This window comes from Rana temporaria, chromosome 6 (assembly GCF_905171775.1).
Source record: "Rana temporaria chromosome 6, aRanTem1.1, whole genome shotgun sequence".
In the NCBI taxonomy this organism is placed as follows: domain Eukaryota; kingdom Metazoa; phylum Chordata; class Amphibia; order Anura; family Ranidae; genus Rana; species Rana temporaria.
Genome location: NC_053494.1, coordinates 176,773 through 201,557, shown reverse-complemented (window position 1 = coordinate 201,557; position 24,785 = coordinate 176,773). Strand labels below are relative to the sequence as shown.

General features: G+C 53.1%; 2 protein-coding genes across 3 annotated transcripts in view; both read left to right on the top strand.

Annotated features, from left to right (window-relative positions):
• The window catches only part of LOC120942874 (carbonic anhydrase 4-like), a 58,838-nt gene extending 36,629 nt beyond the window's left edge, over positions 1-22,209 (top strand). The window contains exons 6-9 of one of the 2 annotated variants that reach the window (XM_040355803.1): positions 12,246-12,335; positions 18,783-18,852; positions 20,318-20,481; positions 21,464-22,209. In XM_040355803.1, coding sequence (XP_040211737.1) covers positions 12,246-12,335; positions 18,783-18,852; positions 20,318-20,481; positions 21,464-21,721 — 582 coding nt within the window. In that variant the 3' untranslated portion in view covers positions 21,722-22,209. The remainder of the gene's footprint in view (positions 1-12,245; positions 12,336-18,782; positions 18,853-20,317; positions 20,482-21,463) is intronic. The other variant, XM_040355802.1, reaches the window with a different exon arrangement.
• Positions 21,738-23,015, top strand: LOC120942873 (histidine-rich glycoprotein-like). The gene is made up of 2 exons (XM_040355801.1): positions 21,738-21,782; positions 21,832-23,015. Exons 1-2 carry the CDS (start codon positions 21,779-21,781, stop codon positions 22,998-23,000), a joined length of 1,173 nt encoding a protein of 390 aa, XP_040211735.1. The 5' UTR covers positions 21,738-21,778; the 3' UTR covers positions 23,001-23,015.
• The last annotated feature ends 1,770 nt before the right edge of the window (positions 23,016-24,785 follow it).

The window sequence follows — 24,785 nt, the reverse complement described above, 5'->3', positions numbered from 1 at the left end:
TATCCCTCCTCGTGGAATATCGGGGGGTGATTTTCGTTATGGGAAGAAGGGAACGTTGACGGGGATATCATACCGATACCGTCACAAATTGGTTGGTAGCAGCGGGATCTTCCCTTCTATTCCCCTTTACACCCGGATTCCAAGCAGACACTGGAAGAACTACTGGAAGTTCGTGGAAGGATTGCTAGCAACAAAACCAAGCGGGTCATCATAGCAGAATCAATGGAGCTAGACCAGGAGGACGGGATTGCAGCAACGCCAGCAGTACAAGAGATGGAGACACCAGTGATTCAGGAGGAGGAATCGCCAGCCAACAAGCTAATGAGAGAGAAGCTAGCGTGGTTCGGCCCGAACCCAACGCCGGATGTGGTGCTGAAAGTGATGGACATGTTAGTAAACGCAGAGCTACAGAAGGCTAAAGAAATAAGAGACGCAGAACTACAGGAGGATAAACAAATAAGAGACGCAGAGCTACAGGAGGCTAAACAAATAAGGGACGCAGAGCTACAGAAGGATAAACAAATAAGGGACGCAGAGCTACAGAAGGATAAACAAATAAGGGACGCAGAACTACAGTTAAAACTGGCAGCAGTCCAACAAGCAGCCGCACCTTCTACGAACAGTGAGTACAGCACAGCAGACACAAGGAAGATTCCGTTTAGCGCTTTTAAAGCTTTTGATGAAAAGGACTGTGAGATTGATAACTACCTGACGGATTTTGAGCGACAATGTAACCTGCACCGAATAGCTAGAGGAGGGTGGGTTGCAATATTGTCAGGCAAACTGTCAGGCAAAGCTTCTGATGCTTTCCGGACCGTGCCAGATCAGGATATCCATAGCTACGCCAGGGTTAAAGAAGCGCTCCTGGCTCGTTATGCAGTAACCCCAGAGTCCCACCGACAGAAGTTCAAGGACTCACGCAAAACCACGGAAGACTCTTACGCAGAATGGGCATGCCAGCTGTCCCTGTCGGCCTCTAACTGGGTTAACAGCAGCCAGGCCACCACCGCAGAGGACATTTTGCAACTAATGCTCCTGGAGCAATTTTACAATCACATCCAGACGGACGTCAAGGATTGGGTGACAGATCGCAGGCCCATGACTCTACCAGAGGCCGCGAAGTTGGCGGATGAATATGCGGATACTCGCAAGACAAACCAGGTCACACCACGGGTACAACCCCCACAACCAACGGCGCCCTCACACCCACCAGCCGCTAGATACCAACCGCCTAACAGACCGATGACATATAGCCCTCGCTACCCACGCCAGGAGGACAACGAACAACGCTGCTTTCGGTGCAAACAGTTGGGTCACTTCAAGCAGAATTGCCCCATGAATGACAACACCAGGTCAAATTGGTCTCAACCTGGGTACCGCCCACCAGCAGCAGCCCATTGTGTAGACTCAGCTTGGGATCCCCAGGAGCTGGGTCAGGAAGAACCATTGGGCACCCCTTACGAAGCCCTCATGGTACAATTTGTTATTACGGACAACAGGGAACACCATTGTCAGCTGGTCATGGGCGACAGCCATGAGCCGGAGGGGCCTTGGAGGGAGCTGGGCAGAAAGAGGCACCGCCAGCTACCCTCCAAGAAGAAGAGGTCCTGGAAGTCATTTAACCAGCGGACCTGGGAGGAGAAGAAGCGACTGGAGGAGATGGAATCGCAGCGGGCGTCCCAGATGCGGGCCGAGATGTTCGCCAAGGGCCCACCGGTGGCCCCTTACACCACCACCCAGTTCCTGATGATGAAGGACCACGTGGAGAGCCTGCAGGACATGAGCAAGCAGGAGCTGATCCGTGAGTACATAGAGCTGGAGGAGTGCATAAGCCGCATGGAGGAGGAGAACAACCACCTGAGGTCACAGCAGGCTGACCCCCCCAGGCTCCATGAACTGGAGATGGAGCTGGAGAAGCTCCAAGAGGAGAACCGGCGGCTGCGGAGGGAGCAGGGGGTGGCTGACCTTATGGGGCTCTGAGTCCCCTCCCCCCCCCCCCCCCCGGACTCTGAGCACCAGTGCTACAGCATTTCAACAAATATAACTTTTTCTTTTTATGAATCTCCTGTGATTGTCACTTCAGAGCCATAACCTGCCCCCTCCCATAGCGGGACACCTAGACGGCGGCGCACAGACCCATTCGCTGTCTTCACACTGACTTCTGGTGACTTTGCAGATCGCACAAAGACTTGGGGACTGACCGGCGTGTGATCTGACAACCCGGTGGCATACCTGAGTCGGAAGCAGTTACCAATGGAGGTCAGTCACGCCAAACGGAGTTAACCTCGGACTAAAAGCTCTGAACCCGTCAACCCTACTGGACCAGGGAAGGTCCAACCGGATTTGCCGGAGCAGGGAGCAAAAGGGGGGCCATTGTGAAGGATATGTCAGTGTAAATCTCCCTGCTTGGTTAAATTGTGGGTTAGATGGATTCATGTGTTACAAGCTATTGACATGTTAATGACCCTTCCTCAGCCAGCTCCCTAGTTCAAATGGTAATTGATTTATTGTGTGTGGGAAGGAGACCGGCCTTACTGTTTACAATGATTAGATAAGTGGCTCATGTTAATTATTCTGATTGCTTCATTGTGGTCAGGCTGTTACAACTAGTATTTAACCCCACCGATGTCTTTATCTAAAGAAACGTGTCTGCAGGGTCGGCTCCGACTTGTCTCCTATAATCTGTATGGGAAACCCCACTGTGTGAGGGGGGCGTTCCTAACAGGCTGTAACCACATATAAGCTGAGTTTTTGTGTCAATAAAGTGTCTTGTTCTAGCAGTAAGCTTGTCTCATGTGTGGCTTTCTGGGCGATTCCAGGGATATCCCTCCTCGTGGAATATCGGGGGGTGATTTTCATTATGGGAAGAAGGGAACGTTGATGGGGATATCATACCGATACCGTCACAGTAGTTATGGGGGATGTGATTGGTCCAGTCGAATGGGGGTTGGTAGTTATGGGGGATGTGATTGGTCCAGTCGGATGGGGGTTGGTAGTTATGGGGGATGTGATTGGTCCAGTCGGATGGAGGTTGGTAGTTATGGGGGATGTGATTGGTCCAGTCGGATGGTGGTTGGTAGTTATGGGGGATGTGATTGGTCCAGTCGGATGGGGGTTGGTAGTTATGGAGGATGTGATTGGTCCAGTCGGATGGGGGTTGGTAGTTATGGGGGATGTGATTTGTCCAGTCGGATGGGGGTTGGTAGTTATGGGGGATGTGATTTGTCCAGTCGGATGGGGGTTGGTAGTTATGGGGGATGTGATTGATCCAGTCGGATGGAGGTTGGTAGTTATGGGGGATGTGATTGGTCCAGTCGGATGGGGGTTGGTAGTTATGGGGAATGTGATTGGTCCAGTCGGATGGAGGTTGGTAGTTATGGGGGATGTGATTGGTCCAGTCGGATGGTGGTTGGTAGTTATGGGGGATGTGATTGGTCCAGTCGGATGGGGGTTGGTAGTTATGGGGGATGTGATTGGTCCAGTCGGATGGGGGTTGGTAGTTATGGGGGATGTGATTGGTCCAGTCGGATGGGGGTCGGTAGTTATGGGGGATGTGATTGGTCCAGTCGGATGGTGGTTGGTAGTTATGGGGGATGTGATTGGTCCAGTCGGATGGGGGTTGGTAGTTATGGGGGATGTGATTGGTCCAGTCGGATGGGGGTTGGTAGTTATGGGGGATGTGATTGGTCTAGTCGGATGGTGGTTGGTAGTTATGGGGGATGTGATTGGTCCAGTCGGATGGTGGTTGGTAGTTATGGGGGATGTGATTGGTCCAATCGGATGGTGGTTGGTAGTTATGGGGGATGTGATTGGTCCAGTCGGATGGTGGTTGGTAGTTATGGGGGATGTGATTGGTCCAGGCGGATGGTGGTTGGTAGTTATGGGGGATGTGATTGGTCCAGTCGGATGGGGGTTGGTAGTTATGGGGGATGTGATTGGTCCAGTCGGATGGTGGTTGGTAGTTATGGGGGATGTGATTGGTCCAGTCGGATGGTGGTTGGTAGTTATGGGGGATGTGATTGGTCCAGTCGGATGGTGGTTGGTAGTTATGGGGGATGTGATTGGTTCAGTCGAATGGTGATTGGTAGTTATGGGGGATGTGATTGGTCCAGTCGGATGGGGGTTGGTAGTTATGGGGGATGTGATTGGTCCAGTCGGATGGGGGTGGGTAGTTATGGGGGATGTGATTGGTCCAGTCGGATGGGGGTTGGTAGTTATGGGGGATGTGATTGGTCCAGTCGGATGGTGGTTGGTAGTTATGGGGGATGTGATTGGTCCAGTCGGATGGGGGTTGGTAGTTATGGAGGATGTGATTGGTCCAGTCGGATGGGGGTTGGTAGTTATGGGGGATGTGATTGGTCCAGTCGGATGGGGGTTGGTAGTTATGGGGGATGTGATTGGTCCAGTCGGATGGTGGTTGGTAGTTATGGGGGATGTGATTGGTCCAGTCGGATGGGGGTTGGTAGTTATGGGGGATGTGATTGGTCCAGTCGGATGGGGGTTGGTAGTTATGGGGGATGTGATTGGTCCAGTCGGATGGGGGTTGGTAGTTATGGGGGATGTGATTGGTCCAGTCGGATGGGGGTGGGTAGTTATGGGGGATGTGATTGGTCCAGTCGGATGGAGGTTGGTAGTTATGGGGCATGTGATTGGTCCAGTCGGATGGTGGTTGGTAGTTATGGAGGATGTGATTGGTCCAGTCGGATGGGGGTTGGTAGTTATGGGGGATGTGATTGGTCCAGTCGGATGGTGGTTGGTAGTTATGGGGGATGTGATTGGTCCAGTCGGATGGGGGTTGGTAGTTATAGGGGATGTGATTGGTCCAGTCGGATGGGGGTTGGTAGTTATGGGGGATGTGATTGGTCCAGTCGGATGGGGGTTGGTAGTTATGGGGGATGTGATTGGTCCAGTCGGATGGTGGTTGGTAGTTATGGGGGATGTGATTGGTCCAGTCGGATGGTGGTTGGTAGTTATGGGGGATGTGATTGGTCCAGTCGGATGGGGGTTGGTAGTTATGGGGGATGTGATTGGTCCAGTCGGATGAGGGTTGGTAGTTATGGGGGATGTGATTGGTCCAGTCGGATGGGGGTTGGTAGTTATGAGGGATGTGATTGGTCCAGTCGGATGGGGGTTGGTAGTTATGGGGGATGTGATTGGTCCAGTCGGATGGAGGTTGGTAGTTATGGGGGATGTGATTGGTCCAGTCGGATGGGGGTTGGTAGTTATGGGAGATGTGATTGGTCCAGTCGGATGGGGGTTGGTAGTTATGGGGGATGTGATTGGTCCAGTCGGATGGTGGTTGGTAGTTATGGGGGATGTGATTGGTCCAGTCGGATGGTGGTTGGTAGTTATGGGGGATGTGATTGGTCCAGTCGGATGGGGGTTGGTAGTTATGGGGGATGTGATTGGTCCAGTCGGATGGGGGTTGGTAGTTATGGGGGATGTGATTGTTCCAGTCGGATGGGGGTTGGTAGTTATGGGGATGTGATTGGTCCAGTCGGATGGGGGTTGGTAGTTATGGGGGATGTGATTGGTCCAGTCGGATGGGGGTTGTGAGTTATGGGGGATGTGATTGGTCCAGTCGGATGGGGGTTGGTAGTTATGGGGGATGTGATTGGTCCAGTCGGATGGAGGTTGGTAGTTATGGGGGATGTGATTGGTCCAGTCGGATGGGGGTTGGTAGTTATGGGGGATGTGATTGGTCCAGTCGGATGGGGGTTGGTAGTTATGGGGGATGTGATTGGTCCAGTCGGATGGGGGTTGGTAGTTATGGGGGATGTGATTGGTCCAGTCGGATGGGGGTTGGTAGTTATGGGGGATGTGATTGGTCCAGTCGGATGGAGGTTGGTAGTTATGGGGGATGTGATTGGTCCAGTCGGATGGGGGTTGGTAGTTATGGGGGATGTGATTGGTCCAGTCGGATGGAGGTTGGTAGTTATGGGGGATGTGATTGGTCCAGTCGGATGGGGGTTGGTAGTTATGGGGGATGTGATTGGTCCAGTCGGATGGTGGTTGGTAGTTATGGGGGATGTGATTGGTCCAGTCGGATGGAGGTTGGTAGTTATGGGGGATGTGATTGGTCCAGTCGGATGGTGGTTGGTAGTTATGGGGGATGTGATTGGTCCAGTCGGATGGGGGTGGGTAGTTATGGGGGATGTGATTGGTCCAGTCGGATGGTGGTTGGTAGTTATGGGGGATGTGATTGGTCCAGTCGGATGGGGGTTGGTAGTTATGGGGGATGTGATTGGTCCAGTCGGATGGGGGTTGGTAGTTATGGGGGATGTGATTGGTCCAGTCGGATGGGGGTTGGTAGTTATGGGGGATGTGATTGGTCCAGTCGGATGGAGGTTGGTAGTTATGGGGGATGTGATTGGTCCAGTCGGATGGGGGTTGGAAATTATGGGGGATGTGATTGGTCCAGTCGGATGGGGGTTGGTAGTTATGGGGGATGTGATTGGTCCAGTCGGATGGGGGTTGGTAGTTATGGGGGATGTGATTGGTCCAGTCGGATGGTGGTTGGTAGTTATGGGGATGTGATTGGTCCAGTCGGATGGGGGTTGGTAGTTATGGGGGATGTGATTGGTCCAGTCGGATGGGGGTTGGTAGTTATGGGGGATGTGATTGGTCCAGTCGGATGGGGGTTGGTAGTTATGGGGGATGTGATTGGTCCAGTCGGATGGGGGTTGGTAGTTATGGGGGATGTGATTGGTCCAGTCGGATGGTGGTTGGTAGTTATGGGGGATGTGATTGGTCCAGTCGGATGGTGGTTGGTAGTTATGAGGGATGTGATTGGTCCAGTCGGATGGTGGTTGGTAGTTATGAGGGATGTGATTGGTCCAGTCGGATGGAGGTTGGTAGTTATGGGGGATGTGATTGGTCCAGTCGGATGGGGGTTGGTAGTTATGGAGGATGTGATTGGTCCAGGCGGATGGTGGTTGGTAGTTATGGGGGATGTGATTGGTCCAGTCGGATGGTGGTTGGTAGTTATGGGGGATGTGATTGGTCCAGTCGGATGGAGGTTGGTAGTTATGGGGGATGTGATTGGTCCAGTCGGATGGGGGTTGGTAGTTATGGGGGATGTGATTGGTCCAGTCGGATGGGGGTTGGTAGTTATGGGGGATGTGATTGGTCCAGTCGGATGGGGGTTGGTAGTTATGGGGGATGTGATTGGTCCAGTCGGATGGGGGTTGGTAGTTATGGGGGATGTGATTGGTCCAGTCGGATGGGGGTTGGTAGTTATGGGGGATGTGATTGGTCCAGTCGGATGGGGGTTGGTAGTTATGGGGATGTGATTGGTCCAGTCGGATGGGGGTTGGTAGTTATGGGGGATGTGATTGGTCCAGTCGGATGGGGGTTGGTAGTGCATTCCACAGGCGGGGTCCTTGGACTGCAAATCTTGGATCTCCTTTGGACTTGTATCTGGCTTTGGGTATCTGGAGGAGGTTTTGATTGGTGGATCGCAGAATGCGATTGGGGTTATGGGCTTTTATTTTTTCGCATAGATATTGGGGGGCGTTTCCTTGAATACACTTATGTATTAGACAGAGCGCAATGAAGGGATCTCAGTGAAGGCATCTCAGTGAAGGGATCTCAGTGAAGGGATCTCAGTGAAGGGATCTCAGCGAAGGGATCTCAGCGAAGGGATCTCAGCGAAGGGTTCTCAGCGAAGGGATCTCAGCGAAGGGATCTCAGTGAAGGGATCTCAGTGAAGGGATCTCAGGGAAGGGATCTCAGTGAAGAAGTGAAGGGATCTCAGCGAAGGGATCTCAGTGAAGGGATCTCAGCGAAGGGATCTCAGTGAAGGCATCTCAGTGAAGGGATCTCAGTGAAGGGATCTCAGTGAAGGGATCTCAGTGAAGGGATCTCAGGGAAGAAGTGAAGGGATCTCAGCAAAGGGATCTCAGTGAAGGGATCTCAGCGAAGGGAGCTCAGTGAAGGTGAGATTGATTCCCATGTTTTTTTTCCGTATTTTGAACGACTTGCAGACGAGTGATTTGGTATTTGGGGAGTCCTAGATAGAGGGCATTTGCGTAGTCCAGTCTGGAATTGATGATTGTTCCCACCACGACTGCAATGTCCTCTTTCGGGATAAAGGGCGTGAGTCTGTGTAGAAGGCGCAGCAGATGGTGGGATCCGCTGACTACTGACCCTATTTGTCGGTATATAAAGAACGGTAAATAAGGATCAGTATTTAAAGATAGGTATATAAAGATCGGTATATCGGCGTTGGGTGAGGATCGGCGTTGGGTGAGGATCGGCATTGGGTGAGGATCGCGTTGGGTGAGGACGGGTGTAGGGTGAGGATCAGCGTTGGGTGAGGATCGGCGTTGGGTGAGGACGGGTGTAGGGTGAGGATCAGCGTTGGGTGAGGACCGGTGTTGGGTGAGGACGGGTGTAGGGTGAGGATCAGCGTTGGGTGAGGATCGGCGTTGGGTGAGGACGGGTGTAGGGTGAGGATCAGCGTAGGGCGAGGATCGGCGTTGGGTGAGGACGGGTGTAGGGTGAGGATCGGCATAGGGTGAAGATCAGCGTAGGGTGAGGATCGGCGTTGGGTGAGGATGGGTGTAGGGTGAGGATCGGCATAGGGTGAAGATCAGCGTAGGGTGAGGATCGACGTAGGGTGAGGATCGGCGTAGGGTGCGGATCGGCGTAGGGTGAGGACGGGTGTAGGGTGCGGATCGGCGTAGGGTGCTGGTCGGCGTAGGGTGCGGGTCGGCGTAGGGTGCGGATCGGCGTAGGGTGCGGATCGGCGTAGGGTGCGGATCGGCGTAGGGTGAGGATCGGCGTAGGGTGAGGATCGGCGTAGGGTGAGGATCGGCGTAGGGTGCGGATCGGTGTAGGGTGCGGATCAGTGTAGGGTGCGGATCAGTGTAGGGTGAGGATCGGCGTAGGGTGAGGATCGGTGTAGTGTGTGGACGGGTGTAGGGTGCGGATCGGCGTAGGTTGCGGATCGGCGTAGGGCGATGATCGGCGTAGACTCACCATGATCTCTTTCCTGCAGATGCACATTGTGACGGTATCGGTATGATATCCCCGTCAAAGATTCCCTTCTTCCATAAGAACATCACCCAATATTCCACGAGGAGGAATATTCCTGAGATCGCCCATTAAGCCACACATTAGTCCAGGCTTACTGCTAGAACAAGACAGACTTTTAATAGTAAAAAAACAGAGCTTATATGTGGTTACAACTGTTACAATGACAAATCATGTACTCAAGGATCAGCTCCTGCTTGCTCATGTCCTGCAGGCTCTCCACGTGGTCCTTCATCATCAGGAACTGGGTGGTGGTGTAAGGGGCCACCAGTGGGCCCTTGGCGAACATCTTGGCCCGCATCTGGGGCGCCCGCTGCGACTCCCTCTCCTCCAGTCGCTTCTTCTCCTCCCAGGTCAGCTTGTTATACGGCTTCCAGGACCTCTTCTTCTTGGAGGGTGGCCGGCGGTGCCTCTTTCTGCCCAGCTCCCTCCAGGGCCCCTCCGGCTCATGGCTGTCGCCCATGACCAGCTGACAATGGTGTTCCCTGTTGTCCGTAATACCAGATTGTACCGTGAGGACTTCGTAAATGGTGTCCAATGGTTCTTCCGGACCCAGCTCCTGGAGATCCCAAGCCGAGTCTACACAATGGGCTGCTGCTGGTGGGCGGTACCCAGGTTGAGACCAATTTGACCTGGTGTTGTCATTCAGGGGGCAATTCTGCTTGAAGTGACCCAGCTGTTTGCACCGGAAGCAGCGTTGTTCGTTGTCCTCCTGGCGTGGATAGCGAGGGCTAGATGTCATCGGTCTGTTAGGCGGTTGGTATCTAGCGGCTGGTGGGTGTGAGGGCACCGTTGGTCGTGGAGGTTGTACCCGTGATGTGACCTGGTTTGTCTTGCGAGTATCCGCATATTCATCCGCCAACTTCGCGGCCTCTGGTAGAGTCATGGGCCTGCGATCTCTCACCCAATCTTTGACGTCCGTCTGGATGTGATTGTAAAATTGCTCCAGGAGCATTAGTTGCAAAATGTCCTCTGCGGTGGTGGCCTGGCTGCTGTTAGCCCAGTTAGAGGCCGACAGGGACAACTGGCATGCCCATTCCACGTAAGAGTCTTTCGTGGTTTTGCGTGAGTCCCTGAACTTCTGTCGGTGGGACTCTGGGGTTACTGCATAACGAGCCAGGAGCACTTCTTTAACCCGGGCGTAGCTATGAATATCCTGATCTGGCACGGTCCGGAAAGCATCAGAAGCTTTGCCTGACAGTTTGCCTGACAATATTGCAACCCACTCTCTTCTAGCTATTCGGTGCAGGTTACATTGTCGCTCAAAATCTGCCAGGTAGTTATCAATCTCACAGTCCTTTTCATCAAAAGCTTTAAAAGCGCTAAACGGAATCTTCCTTGTGTCTGCTGTGCTGTACTCACTGTTCGTAGAAGGTGCGGCTGCTTGTTGGACTGCTGCCAGTTTTAACTGTAGTTCTGCGTCCCTTATTTGTTTAGCCTCCTTCGCTAACAGGTCCATCACTCTCAGCACCACATCCGCCGTTGGGTTCGGGCCGAACCATGCTAGCTTCTCTCTCATTACTTTGTTGGCTGGCGATTCCTCCTCCTGAATCACTGGTGTCTCCATCTCTTGTTCTGCTGGCGTTGCTGCAATCCCGTCCTCCTGGTCTAGCTCCATTGATTCTGCTATGATGACCCGCTTGGTTTTGTTGCTAGCAATCCTTCCACGAACTTCCAGTAGTTCTTCCAGTGTCTGCTTGGAATCCGGGTGTAAAGGGGAATAGAAGGGAAAATCCCACTGCTGCCAACCAATTGTGACGGTATCGGTATGATATCCCCGTCAAAGATTCCCTTCTTCCATAAGAACATCACCCCAATATTCCACTAGGAGGAATATTCCTGAGATCGCCCATTAAGCCACACATGAGTCCAGGCTTACTGCTAGAACAACACAGACTTTTAATGGTAAAAACACAGAGCTTATATGTGGTTACAACTGTTACAATGACAAATCTCCGCCCCCCTTACACAGTGGGGGGTCTTCAATACAGATCCTTTGAAATAAGGATATTTCTTTGAACTAATCAGTATCTAGCCGGTTCGGCTCCGCATATAGAGAGATAATTACCACAATGAAGCAATCAGCATAATTAACATGAGCCACTTGTCTAATCACAGTAACCAGTAAACACAGGGCTAGAACAATTAACATTTGAAACAGGACTGGCTGCAGAAGGGTAAATACCATTAACAGCCTTAAGCAAGCAGGGAGGATTAAACTGAGACATATAGGCAAATGCATCACACACATCGTACACACCAAGGACGGGATGAATCTCACAGATGCCAGGAAAGTGACGGATGGGCGTAGGGTGCGGGTCGGCGTAGGGTGCGGATCGGTGTAGGGTGCGGATCGGCGTAGGGTGCGGATCGGCGTAGGGTGAGGATCGGCGTAGACTCACCATGATCTCTTTCCTGCAGATGCACATCGTACACACCAAGGACGGGATGAATCTCACAGATGCCAGGAAAGTGACGGATGGGTGTAGGGTGCGGATCGGTGTTGGGTGCGGATCGGCGTAGGGTGCGGATCGGCGTAGGGTGCGGATCGGCGTAGACTCACCATGATCTCTTTCCTGCAGATGCACATCGTACACACCAAGGACAGAATGAATCTCACAGATGCCAGGAAAGTGACGGATGGGTGTAGGGTGCGGATCGGTGTTGGGTGCGGATCGGCGTAGGGTGCGGATCGGCGTAGACTCACCATGATCTCTTTCCTGCAGATGCACATCGTACACACCAAGGACGGGATGAATCTCACAGATGCCAGGAAAGTGACGGATGGGTGTAGGGTGCGGATCGGTGTTGGGTGCGGATCGGCGTAGGGTGCGGATCGGCGTAGGGTGAGGATCGGCGTAGACTCACCATGATCTCTTTCCTGCAGATGCACATCGTACACACCAAGGACGGGGTGAATCTCACAGATGCCAGGAAAGTGACGGATGGGTGTAGGGTGCGGATCGGTGTTGGGTGCGGATCGGCGTAGGGTGCGGATCGGCGTAGGGTGCGGATCGGCGTAGACTCACCATGATCTCTTTCCTGCAGATGCACATCGTACACACCAAGGACGGGATGAATCTCACAGATGCCAGGAAAGTGACGGATGGGTGTAGGGTGCGGATCGGTGTTGGGTGCGGATCGGCGTAGGGTGCGGATCGGCGTAGGGTGCGGATCGGCGTAGACTCACCATGATCTCTTTCCTGCAGATGCACATCGTACACACCAAGGACGGGATGAATCTCACAGATGCCAGGAAAGTGACGGATGGGATCGCAGTGTTGGGATTCTTCATTGATGTGAGTCCGGAATCCATTCCAGTAGGAGGGTTTATCTTTCTGTGGGCGTATCCTATTCACGCCCCGCCTCCGTAACTTAGTCAGGCAAGTGCTGTATTCACAAAGCACTTGCTCTGTAAGTTGCGGCGGCGTAGCGTAAATTGGCCTGCGTAATTCAAATGTGGAAGAGGTGGGCGTGTTTTATTAAAATGAGCCGTGACCCCATGCAAATGAAGTGCCGATCGTATGGCGCATGCGCGCGCATGCTCAGTATCACGTAGAATTTACTCCCTAAGATACGTCGGCCCAAAGCCTGTGACGTGAACGGAACCTACGCCCCGCCCCATTCACGTACGACTTATGTAAACGACGTAAGAAGATGCGCTTGCCGACATCCATACTTTGCATTGGCTGCGCCTCATATAGCAGGGGTAACGTTACGCCGTACGTAAGCCTAACGTAAACGGCGTATCGGGCGCAAGTACGTTCGTGAATCGGCGTATCTACCTAATTTACATATTCGACGCATAAATCTACGGAAGTGCCCCTTGCGGCCAGCGTAAATATGCACCCAAGATACGATTGCGTAGGAGACTTACGCCGCTTATATCTTGGCCAAATTTATGCGCCTGATTCTAAGAATCAGGCGCATAGATACGACGGCTCGGATTCGGACTTACGACAGCGTACGTGGAGATACGCCATCGTAAGTCCGCTGTGAATCCGGGCCCAGAGCTTCTTTCATAGAAGGACCAAAATTGGTGTAGGGCCCTGTAACGGCTATCCACTGGTGTGAGGGTCTCAGCCGTTGGCGACGTCCTTTTCCCTGGCAAGCTGCGATATGCAGGTACCGCCGGTATATCCCATGGAACGCCCTTCCAAGAAACGAGACGTGCTACGTTTGAAGGGTCAAGCAGACTGACTTTTAATGTCACATTTTTCCTCCTTAAATCTGGTTACAACTGTACAGAAACAAATGACACTCCCCCCCCCCCCAGGGGGGCCTTCAATACACACACTTTGAAACAATGACCTTCCCTTGAGCCAACCAGCTGCTAGCCATTTCGGCTCCTTAGCTTGATCAGACAATAGAATTCAATTAACCTTTAAAACAATTATCACTCACACATAATCCCCATCAGCATACACCTCACAGGGGGCTGTTACCTCCACAAGAGAGAGTTCATTAGCTATGCGAAGGGTACATTAGCAATTAGCAGTGAAAGAGACCATTGTCCAGTTAACCCTTTGAGCTCAGAATACAATGTGGTACATCCAATTGTGACAAGCCATGCAGTTCCTTGTAGTCCTCCCCGCATGAAGATTATAACTGTCCCGGCAGCATGCATGTGTCCGTTACACTACTCCCCCTTTGTGGAACACTCCGGCAGACCCGGATTGATCCTTTTCGGATCAACTTGGGGATGTCCGGTCTGCTGTTAGGGTAAAAGTTCCATTTGCCTGGACAGTCCGTCGGCCTTCTCATTGGCTTACCAGGTCGGTAGCTGATGGTGACGGTGAATAATGGAATTCAGTTCTGGAACAATCACTTGCTTTGCTCTCTCAATGGCTCCCAAAACCTGTTGCTGATGCTCTTGGGACAAATATGGCACCACCTGGATGCAAATCCCATTTAATCTTTTGACAATTTCCGCCTGTTTGTGCATTTCAATGTTCAAGCCACGGGACATCTCATAATACATGACATAGTGTCGTTGCATCTCTGATTTCTCACTGGCCAGCTTGTCACATTCCCATTTTAGACTGTGATATTGTGCCGGATCTACAGTACATGTCGGGGAAGGTAGTCTTACTCGGTTCTCAGCAGCAAGCGGGTTGATTCCAGCAACGCAGGTGGTCACGGGACAAGCAGCAGCAGGTGTAGGTAAATAAGCCGAAGTCAGAGGGCCAATGTCGTTGTCCAGCACCACCTCGGCAGGTAGGTTGTCCATGATACCAACTGTGGTCTTTCCTGACCCGGCTCCCCAGTCTAAGTGCACCCGGGTGGTGGGTACGCGAAATACAGCACCCCCTGCGACCCGGACGGCAACTGTGCGAGTGGACACGTTCTCTGGCTTTACCAGATGTTTTTGAATCAGAGTGATGGTAGTCCCGGAATCTCTTAAGCCTTGTGCTACTTGTCCATTCACCCGTACCTCCTGACGGTGATGCTGACGGTTATCCGGAGAGGCTGCTTGTATTGGGTCTGCCTCATACCAAATTCCCAGACATTCCTCCGGGCCCCCCTCGGTCTCCAGGCAGTGGGCCGCAGAGGGACGTGATGGAGTGACCTCTGTGTTGGGTGTTGTGCGTCTCCAATTGTTATTTGTAGCTCTCACAGGGCAATAACGAGCAATATGTCCCGTGTCGCTGCAGTGATGGGACGTCACCCTAGGCGAATCCCGGGGGTAGTTGCTAGGCCCCTGAGGACGTGGTGGGACTGGAGTTCGAAACTCTGGGCGTGGGGTGACGGTTGGAGTACGCGGTTCTACCTTATGAGCCAGCCGTGTAGTACCCTGGCTTACTTTTCTTGTTTCCGCGTACTCATCTGCTAGCCGAGCCGCCTCGTTTAAGTTAGCGGGACGGCGATCTCGTACCCAGTCTTGTATGTCTGCGGCCAGGTCTTGGAAGAAATGTTCCATTAGGAACAGCTGCAATACTTCCTCCCCGGTGTTGGCCTTGCACCCTTGGACCCAAAGGGATGCCACCCTTTGTAACTGGTTGGCCCATTCCATGTGGGAGTCCACAGCCATCTTCTTGGACTCCCGGAAGCGCCGGCGGTAGGCTTCTGGCGTTACGGCGTATCGGGTTAGCAGCGCCTTTTTAACTTGCTGATATTGTAAAATATCCTCTGGAGCGAGAGCCCCAAAGGCTTCATTGGCTTTGCCCGACAATTTCCCCGACAAAATAGTGACCCATTGGTCTGGTGGTACCTGGTGTAGTGAGCACTGCCTCTCAAAGTCCGCCAAATATCCATCGATTTCCTCCTCACTTTCTACAAAAGCTTTAAATGCAGTGAACGGTATTTTCTTTCCTGTAGCCGCGGGTGGGGGGAGTAGGAACTGCATGTGTAATGGGCTGTCTCGCTCTTACCAGTTCCAGTTCTTGTCCCCTCTTCGTTTGTATCTCTTCCCTTGCTTCCCGGAACAGCTGGTTGATTAGTTCCACGGACGTTTCTGGATACAAGGATAATCTCCGCTGTACAATCCCAGTAATTACATCTTCCTCGCTGACCGGTGCAAGGGGCTCAGTTCCTTCCATGGATCCATCCATTTCGTCCAGCTCCAGCAGGTCAGCTATCAGCTCCCTCCGTGGTCTGTTGCTGGCGCTCCTACCACGACTCTCTAATAAATCTTTCAGTGTGGATCTTTTCAGCCTGGCGTACTGCGACTCCATTCAGCACTTGCTCTTTGGATAAAAGGACCATCCCACTGCTGCCACCAATGTAACGGCTACCCACTGGTGTGAGGGTCTCAGCCGTTGGAGACGTCCTTTTCCCTGGCAAGCTGCGATATGCAGGTACCGCCGGTATATCCCATCGAACGCCCTTCCAAGAAACGAGACGGGCTACGTTTGAAGGGTCAAGCAGACTGACTTTTAATGTCACATTTTTCCTCCTTAAATCTGGTTACAACTGTACAGAAACAAATGACACTCCCCCCCCCCCAGGGGGGACTTCAATACACACACTTTGAAACAATGACCTTCCCTTGAGCCAACCAGCTGCTAGCCATTTCGGCTCCTTAGCTTGATCAGACAATAGAATTCAATTAACCTTTAAAACAATTATCACTCACACATAATCCCCATCAGCATACACCTCACAGGAGGCTGTTATCTCCACAAGAGAGTTCATTAGCTATGCAAAGGGAACATTAGCATTCAGCAGTGACAGAGACCCTTTGTCCAGTTAACCCTTTGAGCTCAGAATACAATGTGGTACATCCACTTGTGACAAGCCATGCAGTTCCTTGTAGTCCCCCTGCACGAAGATCATAACTGTCCCGGCAGCATGCATGTGTCCGTTACAGGCCCCATCTATCCTGATTCCAGGGCCCTCAATGAAGGACCAATGTCAGTGTAGGGCCCCATCTATCCTGATTCCAGGGCCCTCATTGAAGGACCAATGTCAGTGTAGGGCCCCATCTATCCTGATTCCAGGGCCCTCATTGAAGGACCAATGTCAGTGTAGGGCCCCATCTATCCTGATTCCAGGGCCCTCATTGAAGGACCAATGTCAGTGTAGGGCCCCATCTATCCTGATTCCAGGGCCCTCATTGAAGGACCAATGTCAGTGTAGGGCCCCATCTATCCTGATTCCAGGGCCCTCATTGAAGGACCAATGTCAGTGTAGGGCCCCATCTATGCTGGTTGCAGGGCCCTCAATGAAGGACCAATATCGGTGTAGGGCCCCATCTATGCTGGTTGCAGGGCCCTCAGGGAAGGGGACATCTCTCAGATGGAAGATTCCTGTTCTGGGGGGGGGGGGGGCTCCGTTCCTTCTCCACGCACCCCTGAGATGGACCTTCGTAGGACGGCCCCTTTTACCTCCAATCATTATCATCCAATTATAATGACCTTTTTGCCGGCCGACTCCGTTGACCCAAATCTCTGCACAGGGAACAGTGTTTACAAACATTGATTCCAACAGACTGGCCGGTTTATTTCCCTTGTACAAAAGAAAGACGGGCGTTACCAATCATTTTCCACCAATAAGGGGGCCACCTAAACCATCGTCATTTCAACACATGTGACCGGAAATACCGGCACTGTCCCCTCTCTGCGGGTCCTGGGGCCCGGAAATACCGGCACTGTCCTCTCTCTGCGGGTCATGTGACCGGAAATACCGGCACTGTCCTCTCTCTGCGGGTCCTGGGGCCCGGAAATACCGGCACTGTCCCCTCTCTGCGGGTCCTGGGGCCCGGAAATACCGGCACTGTCCCCTCTCTACGGGTCCTGGGGCCCGGAAATACCGGCACTGTCCCCTCTCTGCGGGTCCTGGGGCCCGGAAATACCGACACTGTCCTCTCTCTGCGGGTCATGTGACCGGAAATACCGGCACTGTCCCCTGTCTGCGGGTCATGTGACCGGAAATACCGGCACTGTCCCCTCTCTGTGGGTCATGTGACCGGAAATACCGGCACTGTCCTCTCTCTGCGGGTCATGTGACCGGAAATACCGGCACTGTCCCCTCTCTGCGGGTCATGTGACCGGAAATACCGGCACTGTCCCCTCTCTGCGGGTCATGTGACCGGAAATACCGGCACTCTTCCCTCTCTGCGGGTCATGTGACCGGAAATACCGGCACTGTCCCCTCTCTGTGGGTCATGTGACCGGAAATACCGGCACTGTCCTCTATCTGCGGGTCATGTGACCGGAAATACCGGTACTGTCCCCTCTCTGCGGGTCATGTGACCGGAAATACCGGCACTGTCCTCTATCTGCGGGTCATGTGACCGGAAATACCGGCACTGTCCCCTCTCTGCGGGTCATGTGACCGGAAATCCCGGCACTGTCCCCTCTCTGCGGGTCATGTGACCGGAAATCCCGGCACTGTCCTCTCTCTGCGGGTCATGTGACCGGAAATGCCGGCACTGTCCTCTCTCTACGGGTCATGTGACCGGAAATACCGGCACTGTCCTCTATCTGCGGGTCATGCGACCGGAAATCCCGGCACTGTCTTCTCTCTACGGGTCATGTGACCGGAAATACTGGCACTGTCCTCTCTCTGCGGGTCATGTGACCGGAAATGCCGGCACTGTCCTCTCTCTACGGGTCATGTGACCGGAAATACCGGCACTGTCCCCTCTCTACGGGTCATGTGACCGGAAATACCGGCACTGTCCTCTCTCTACGGGTCATGTGACCGGAAATACCGGCACTCTCCCCTCTCTGCGGGTCATGTGACCGGAAATACCGGCACTGTCCCCTCTCTGCGGGTCATGTGACCGGAAATACCGGCACTGTCCCCTCTCTGCGGGTCATGTGACCGGAAATACCGGCACTCTCCCCTCTCTGCGGGTCATGTGACCGGAAATACCGGCACTCTCCCCTCTCTGCGGGTCATGTGACCGGAAATACCGGCACTGTCCCCTCTCTGCGGGTCATGTGACCGGAAATACCGGCACTGTCCCCTCTCTGCGGGTCATGTGACCGGAAATACCTGCACTGTCCTCTCTCTGCGGGTCATGTGACTGGAAATACCGGCACTGTATATGAACCCCTCCCCCCCAGATCTCAGTTTAAAAGCTTCTCCAACATTCTAACCATTTTCTCCAGAGTTGTCCCTCCCCCACATTTAGATGCAGTCTATCCTCACAGTAGGCCTGTAGCCAACTAAGAACCAGCCCTGTTCTCCTGGAACCCTCCCCCACTGGTTCCGTTCTCTGAGCTCCCTCTGATAACACGCCCCTGAGGGACCTTTTCTCCTCTCCATGGAGGTGATTGTGGGTTCTGCTCTCTTCACAGATCTCAGATTCGGTGAACGCCTCCCAGATGACATCACTCGCCAAGCTTTTACCACAAGTCTCTGTTCCTGGTAAGCAGACTCTATTAACGCGTTTCGTCCAAACAGTCAAGTCAATAGTTGGAGAGCTGATCGTTGGGTTGATGATGGTTGTGGTGATGATGGTTGGAGGTGATGATGGTTGGAGGTGATTATGGTTGTGGGTGATGATGGTTGGGGGGGTGATGATGGTTGGAGGTGATGATGGTTGGGGGTGATGATGGTTGGGGGTGATGATGGTTGGGGGTGATGATGGTTGGGGGTGATGATGGTTGGGGGTGATGATGGTTGGGGGTGATGATGGTTGGAGGTGATGATGGTTGGGGGTGATGATGGTTGGAGGTGATGATGGTTGGGGTGATGATGGTTGGTTGGGGGTGATGATGGTTGGAGGTGATGATGGTTGGAGGTGATGATGGTTGGGGTGATGATGGTTGGTTGGGGGTGATGATGGTTGGAGGTGATGATGGTTGGAGGTGATGATGGTTGGGGGTGATGATGGTTGGGGGTGATGGTGGGGGGTGATGATGGTTGGGGGTGATGATGTTGGGGGGTGATGATGGTTGGGGGGTGATGATGGTTGGAGGTGATGATGGTTGGGGTGATGATGGTTGGTTGGGGGTGATGATGGTTGGAGGTGATGATGGTTGGAGGTGATGATGGTTGGAGGTGATGATGGTTGGGGTGATGATGGTTGGGGTTGACGATGGTGGGAGGTGATGATGGTCGGAAGTGATGATGGTTGAGGGTGATGATGGTCGGAGGTGATGATGGTCGGGGGTGATGATGGTTGGAGGTGATGATGGTGGGGGGTGATGATGGTCGGAGGTGATGATGGTTGGGGTGATGATGGTTGGGGGGTGATGATGGTGGAAGGTGATGATGGTTGAGGGTGATGATGGTTGAGGGTGATGATGGTTGGAGGTGATGATGGTTGGGGGTGATGATGGTTGGGGGTGATGATGGTTGGGGGTGATGATGGTTGGGGGTGATGATGGTTGGGGTGATGATGTTGGGAGTGATGATGGTTGGGGTGATGATGGTTGGGGTGATGATGGTTGGGGGTGATGATGGTTGGGGGTGATGATGGTTGGGGGCGATGATCGTTGGGGGCGATGATCGTTGTGGTGATGATGTTGGGAGTGATGATGGTTGGGGTGATGATGGTTGGGGTGATGATGGTTGGGGGTGATGATGGTTGGGGGTGATGATGGTTGGGGGTGATGATCGTGGGGGGTGATGATCGTGGGGGGTGATGATGTTGGGGTGATGATCGTGGGGGGTGATGATGGTTGGGGGTGATGATGGTTGGGGGTGATGATGGGTGGGGGTGATGATGGTTGGGGTGATGATCGTGGGGGGTGATGATGTTGGAGGTGATGATGGGTGGGGGTGATGATGGTTGGGGTGATGATCATGGGGGGTGATGATGTTGGAGGTGATGATTTATATGAAGAACAATGGTGCCTGATCACCCGTTTTCCCTTCTCTGGTCCAGGAACAAAGCTGTCTCTGAACTCCTCCTTCTCTCTGGACGGGTTGTTGGCGGGTGTCGATCGCACGGCTTACTATCGCTATTTGGGCTCTCTGACCACTCCAACGTGTGACGAGGCCGTAGTCTGGACTGTCTTCAGAAATCCCATCTATGTCCCTCGCATTGTGGTGAGTCTTCTTCCTCCTCCATTAGTGACACGCCCACCCGAGGCTCCCCCATCCCCCACTCCAACCCCAGATCCTCCGGAATAACGGAGCGGGCCCCCCGGAATAAAGGAGCGGGCCTCCTGGAATAACGGAGCGGGCCCCCCGGAATAAAGGAGCGGGCCTCCTGGAATAACGGAGCGGGCCCCCCGGAATAACGGAGCGGGCCCCCCGGAATAAAGGAGCGGGCCCCCCGGAATAAAGGAGCGGGCCCCCCGGAATGAAGGAGCGGGCCCCCCGGAATAAAGGAGCGGGCCCCCCGGAATAAAGGAGCGGGCCCTGGAATAACGGAGCGGGCCCCCTGGAATAAAGGAGCGGGCCCCCTGGAATAACGGAGCGGGCCCCCCCGGAATAAAGGAGCGGGCCCCGGACTGTGCAGAACATCACCTCGTCAGGGATAAGACGGCAGGAATCTCATTGAGGGTCTCTCTCTCTCTTTAGTGATGTTCTGTGCACTCCAATGTCTGTCGATCTCCATCTATAAACATTGTCTGACATGACAGGTCCTCTTCCCCGGTTACTCCGCATGGCTTTCCCTTCCCCCATGATGACTGACACTTCTTTCCTCGAACCTCCAGTTCCAAGGCCGGGTTCCCACCGACGCCGTTTGCAGTGCTTTGCGTTATTTAGGCCGATTTGTTGTTGGGCGGATTAAAAATGGCAAAAACACAGCAGCTGGAAAACGCGTAGATGTGAACCGCGCCGCCCACTGTCCAAACTTGTCACCTTAGAGGGGTTCACATCGTAGATCTCCGATTTCCCGCAGCGAGTCGGATGTGCTGACAGGAGCTCCGCCTCTCCTCCTGTACAAACCAATGTCTGCCCTGCAAGGAAAAGGTCATCAGGTGCCCAGGGCAAGCGCCCCTCCTGCCCCTTGTTCCCTCCCTGAGCACCATCCCCCTTCTACATAAGAAATTCAAATATATGACTTCTTGTTCCTCCGCAGGTACAAACTTTCACAACTTCCCTCAACTACAATGAGTCGGGAAACCTGGAGCCAATGGTGAACAATTTCCGCCCTCCTCAGCCTCTCAACGGCCGTCAGGTCCAGATGTCCTTCAACATGTCCTCATTCGCCAACAGCACAGCGGCTCCCAGCACCAGGAACACCACGAGCACCGGGAACACTGCCCAGTCCAGCGGCATCCTGTGTATGTCACTGCTGCTCCTCTACCGGGGGATGGCTAGCAATGTCATCTGCTGAAGTCTTCTCAGAGTTGTATTTGGAAGGGTCTGCCTCTCTAAAAATGGTACTTCAGCTATGGGTGGAGACCTCCAATGTCTGTCCATGGGGCTCGGGGGATTCAGCTATGGGTGGAGACCTCCAATGTCTGTCCATGGGGCTCGGGGGATTCAGCTATGGGTGGAGACCTCCAATGTCTGTCCATGGGGCTCGGGGGATTCAGCTATGGGTGGAGACCTCCAATGTCTGTCCATGGGGCTCGGGGGATTCAGCTATGGGTGGAGACCTCCAATGTCTGTCCATGGGGCTCGGGGGGATTCAGCTATGGGTGGAGACCTCCAATGTCTGTCCATGGGGCTCGGGGGATTCAGCTATGGGTGGAGACCTCCAATGTCTGTCCATGGGGCTCGGGGGATTCAGCTATGGGTGGAGACCTCCAATGTCTGATCATGTAATTTCTTTTGTATGGGAGCCAGAGGCGTTCATTTCAATAAATTATTTAAATATGATAATCAACACATTGTTAATGCTGCAATCTCACACAATTACACAATCTGCCAACATCGATCACATCACAATACCGCCAGAGGTCACGGGGCACCACAACACCTCACCAGAGGTCACGGGGCACCACAACACCTCACCAGAGGTCACGGGGCACCACAACACCTCACCAGAGGTCACGGGGCACCACAACACCTCACCAGAGGTCACGGGGCATCACAACATCTCACCAGAGGTCACGGGGCACCACAACACCTCACCAGAGGTCACGGGGCACCACAACACCTCACCAGAGGTCACGGGGCATCACAACACCTCACCAGAGGTCACGGGGCATCACAACATCTCACCAGAGGTCACGGGGCACCACAACATCTCACCAGAGGTCACGGGGCATCACAACATCTCACCAGAGGTCACGGGGCACCACAACATCTCACCAGAGGTCACGGGGCACCACAACACCTCACCAGAGGTCACGGGGCACCACAACATCTCACCAGAGGTCACGGGGCACCACAACACCTCACCAGAGGTCACGGGGCACCACAACACCTCACCAGAGGTCACGGGGCACCACAACACCTCACCAGAGGTCACGGGGCACCACAACACCTCACCAGAGGTCACGGGGCATCACAACATCTCACCAGAGGTCACGGGGCACCACAACACCTCACCAGAGGTCACGGGGCATCACAATACCGCCAGAGGTCACGGGGCACCACAACATCTCACCAGAGGTCACGGGGCACCACAACATCTCACCAGAGGATCATACCATGATACAGGATGACGTCTGGGTTTCTATATGATAATAAATGTTATCATGAAAAAACTGACAGGATATCTATATAATAATAATAATAATGATGATATTTCTATCACGGGATGGCTGATCTGATCGTGACACAGGATATTTTTAACCATTTTTACAGTGTCTTTAAAAAGTATTCATACCCCTTGAAAGTTCCCACATGTTGTTACAACCAAAAACATAAATGTATTTTATTGGGATTTTATGTGATGGACCAACACAAAGTGTCACATAATTGTGAAGTGGAAGGAAAATGATACAAATATGTGAAAAGTGTGGGGGAGGGGCATTTGTATGGCGCCCCCTTTACTCTGATAACTAAAATCTAAAGGAACCAATTGTCTTCAGAAGTCACCTAATTAGTAAATAGAGTCCACCTGTGTGTCATGTAATCTCAGTATAAATACAGATGTTCTGTGAAGCCCTCAGAGGTTTGTTAGAGAACCTTAGTGAACAAACAGCATCATGAAGGCCAAGAAACACACCAAATAGGTCAGGGATAAAGTTGTGGAGAAGTAAAAATAGGATTTTTGTACTCACCGTAAAATCCATTTCTCTGAGTTCATGGACGGACACAGCAGAAATTGACCAGGGTACGGTTCCCCCGGGTACATCCCTCTCTCTGCATCTGCAGCCTCAGTTTGTCAACAAGCAGTACAAACAAAGGAGGGGTGGGTGCTGTGTCCGTCCATGAACTCAGAGAAATGGATTTTACGGTGAGTACAAAAATCCTATTTTCTCTTCCATTCATGGACGGACACAGCAGCATATTGACCTTAGGGACGTCCCCAAGCAGTGTCAAAAAAATCGAGGTGGGAAAACACAGCAAACCAAGCTTCACCCCAAACAAAACCGGAGTTACTCAACGGAGGAACTCCAACCTTAAACTGCCGCCTGTAACACCCTGCGGCCGAAGGAGGCATCCGAAGATGCACTCACATCCACCTTGTAAAACTTTGAGAAGGTGTGGATTGACGACCAGGTCGCTGCCTTACACACCTGTAAAACAGACGCTTCATGACGGAAAGCCCAAGAGGCACCGATCACCCTGGTCCAATGCGCCGTAACCGGGAAGAGGGGCGCCCGCCCCGTTAGGGAATAGGCCTGAAGCACGACCTGTCTGATCCACCTAGAAATGGTGGCTGACGAGACTGCCAGACCCTTCTTAGGACCACTCACCGACACGAACAGTGAGTCCGACTTCCGGAACAGCAACAACAGCACCCCCCTGGAGAGCAAACACAGCCCCCAGCCTCAGGATGGAGCCCCCCCCCCTAGGCGGACCCCCCACCTCACGGCCGACCCAGAACGTAGGGAAGGAGGGGGAGGAAGGGTGAGAGGAAAGCAGGGCGGACCCTCAATCGACCTTCCCAGGATTGCCAAGCCGCACCACCCTGCCAAAGCAAGGGGACTGCTACTTACCCGTCCTGCGACGACCGGCTGGAGGCACCCCAGACAGAACCAACATCTGCACGTTTACGGCATGGCTGTCGGCCCGGCACACTGTGACACGGACATAGAGCCGGTCATATGAATGAATGAAAAACTTATAAAGCGCGGCGCATGCGAACTGAATCGCTTCTGGGCGCTAGTTGTTCGTGTCTCATGACATCAAAAGAGCAGAGTTTTGATCTGTCTTCTGAAAGTCAGGTGGTTTTCCTCCAACCGAATGCTGGTTGGTAAAGCGTTCCATAGTCTCGGACCCTGAAAAGCAAACCTTCTTTCTCCTTTGGACTTGTATTTGGTTTTTGGTACCCTGACCAG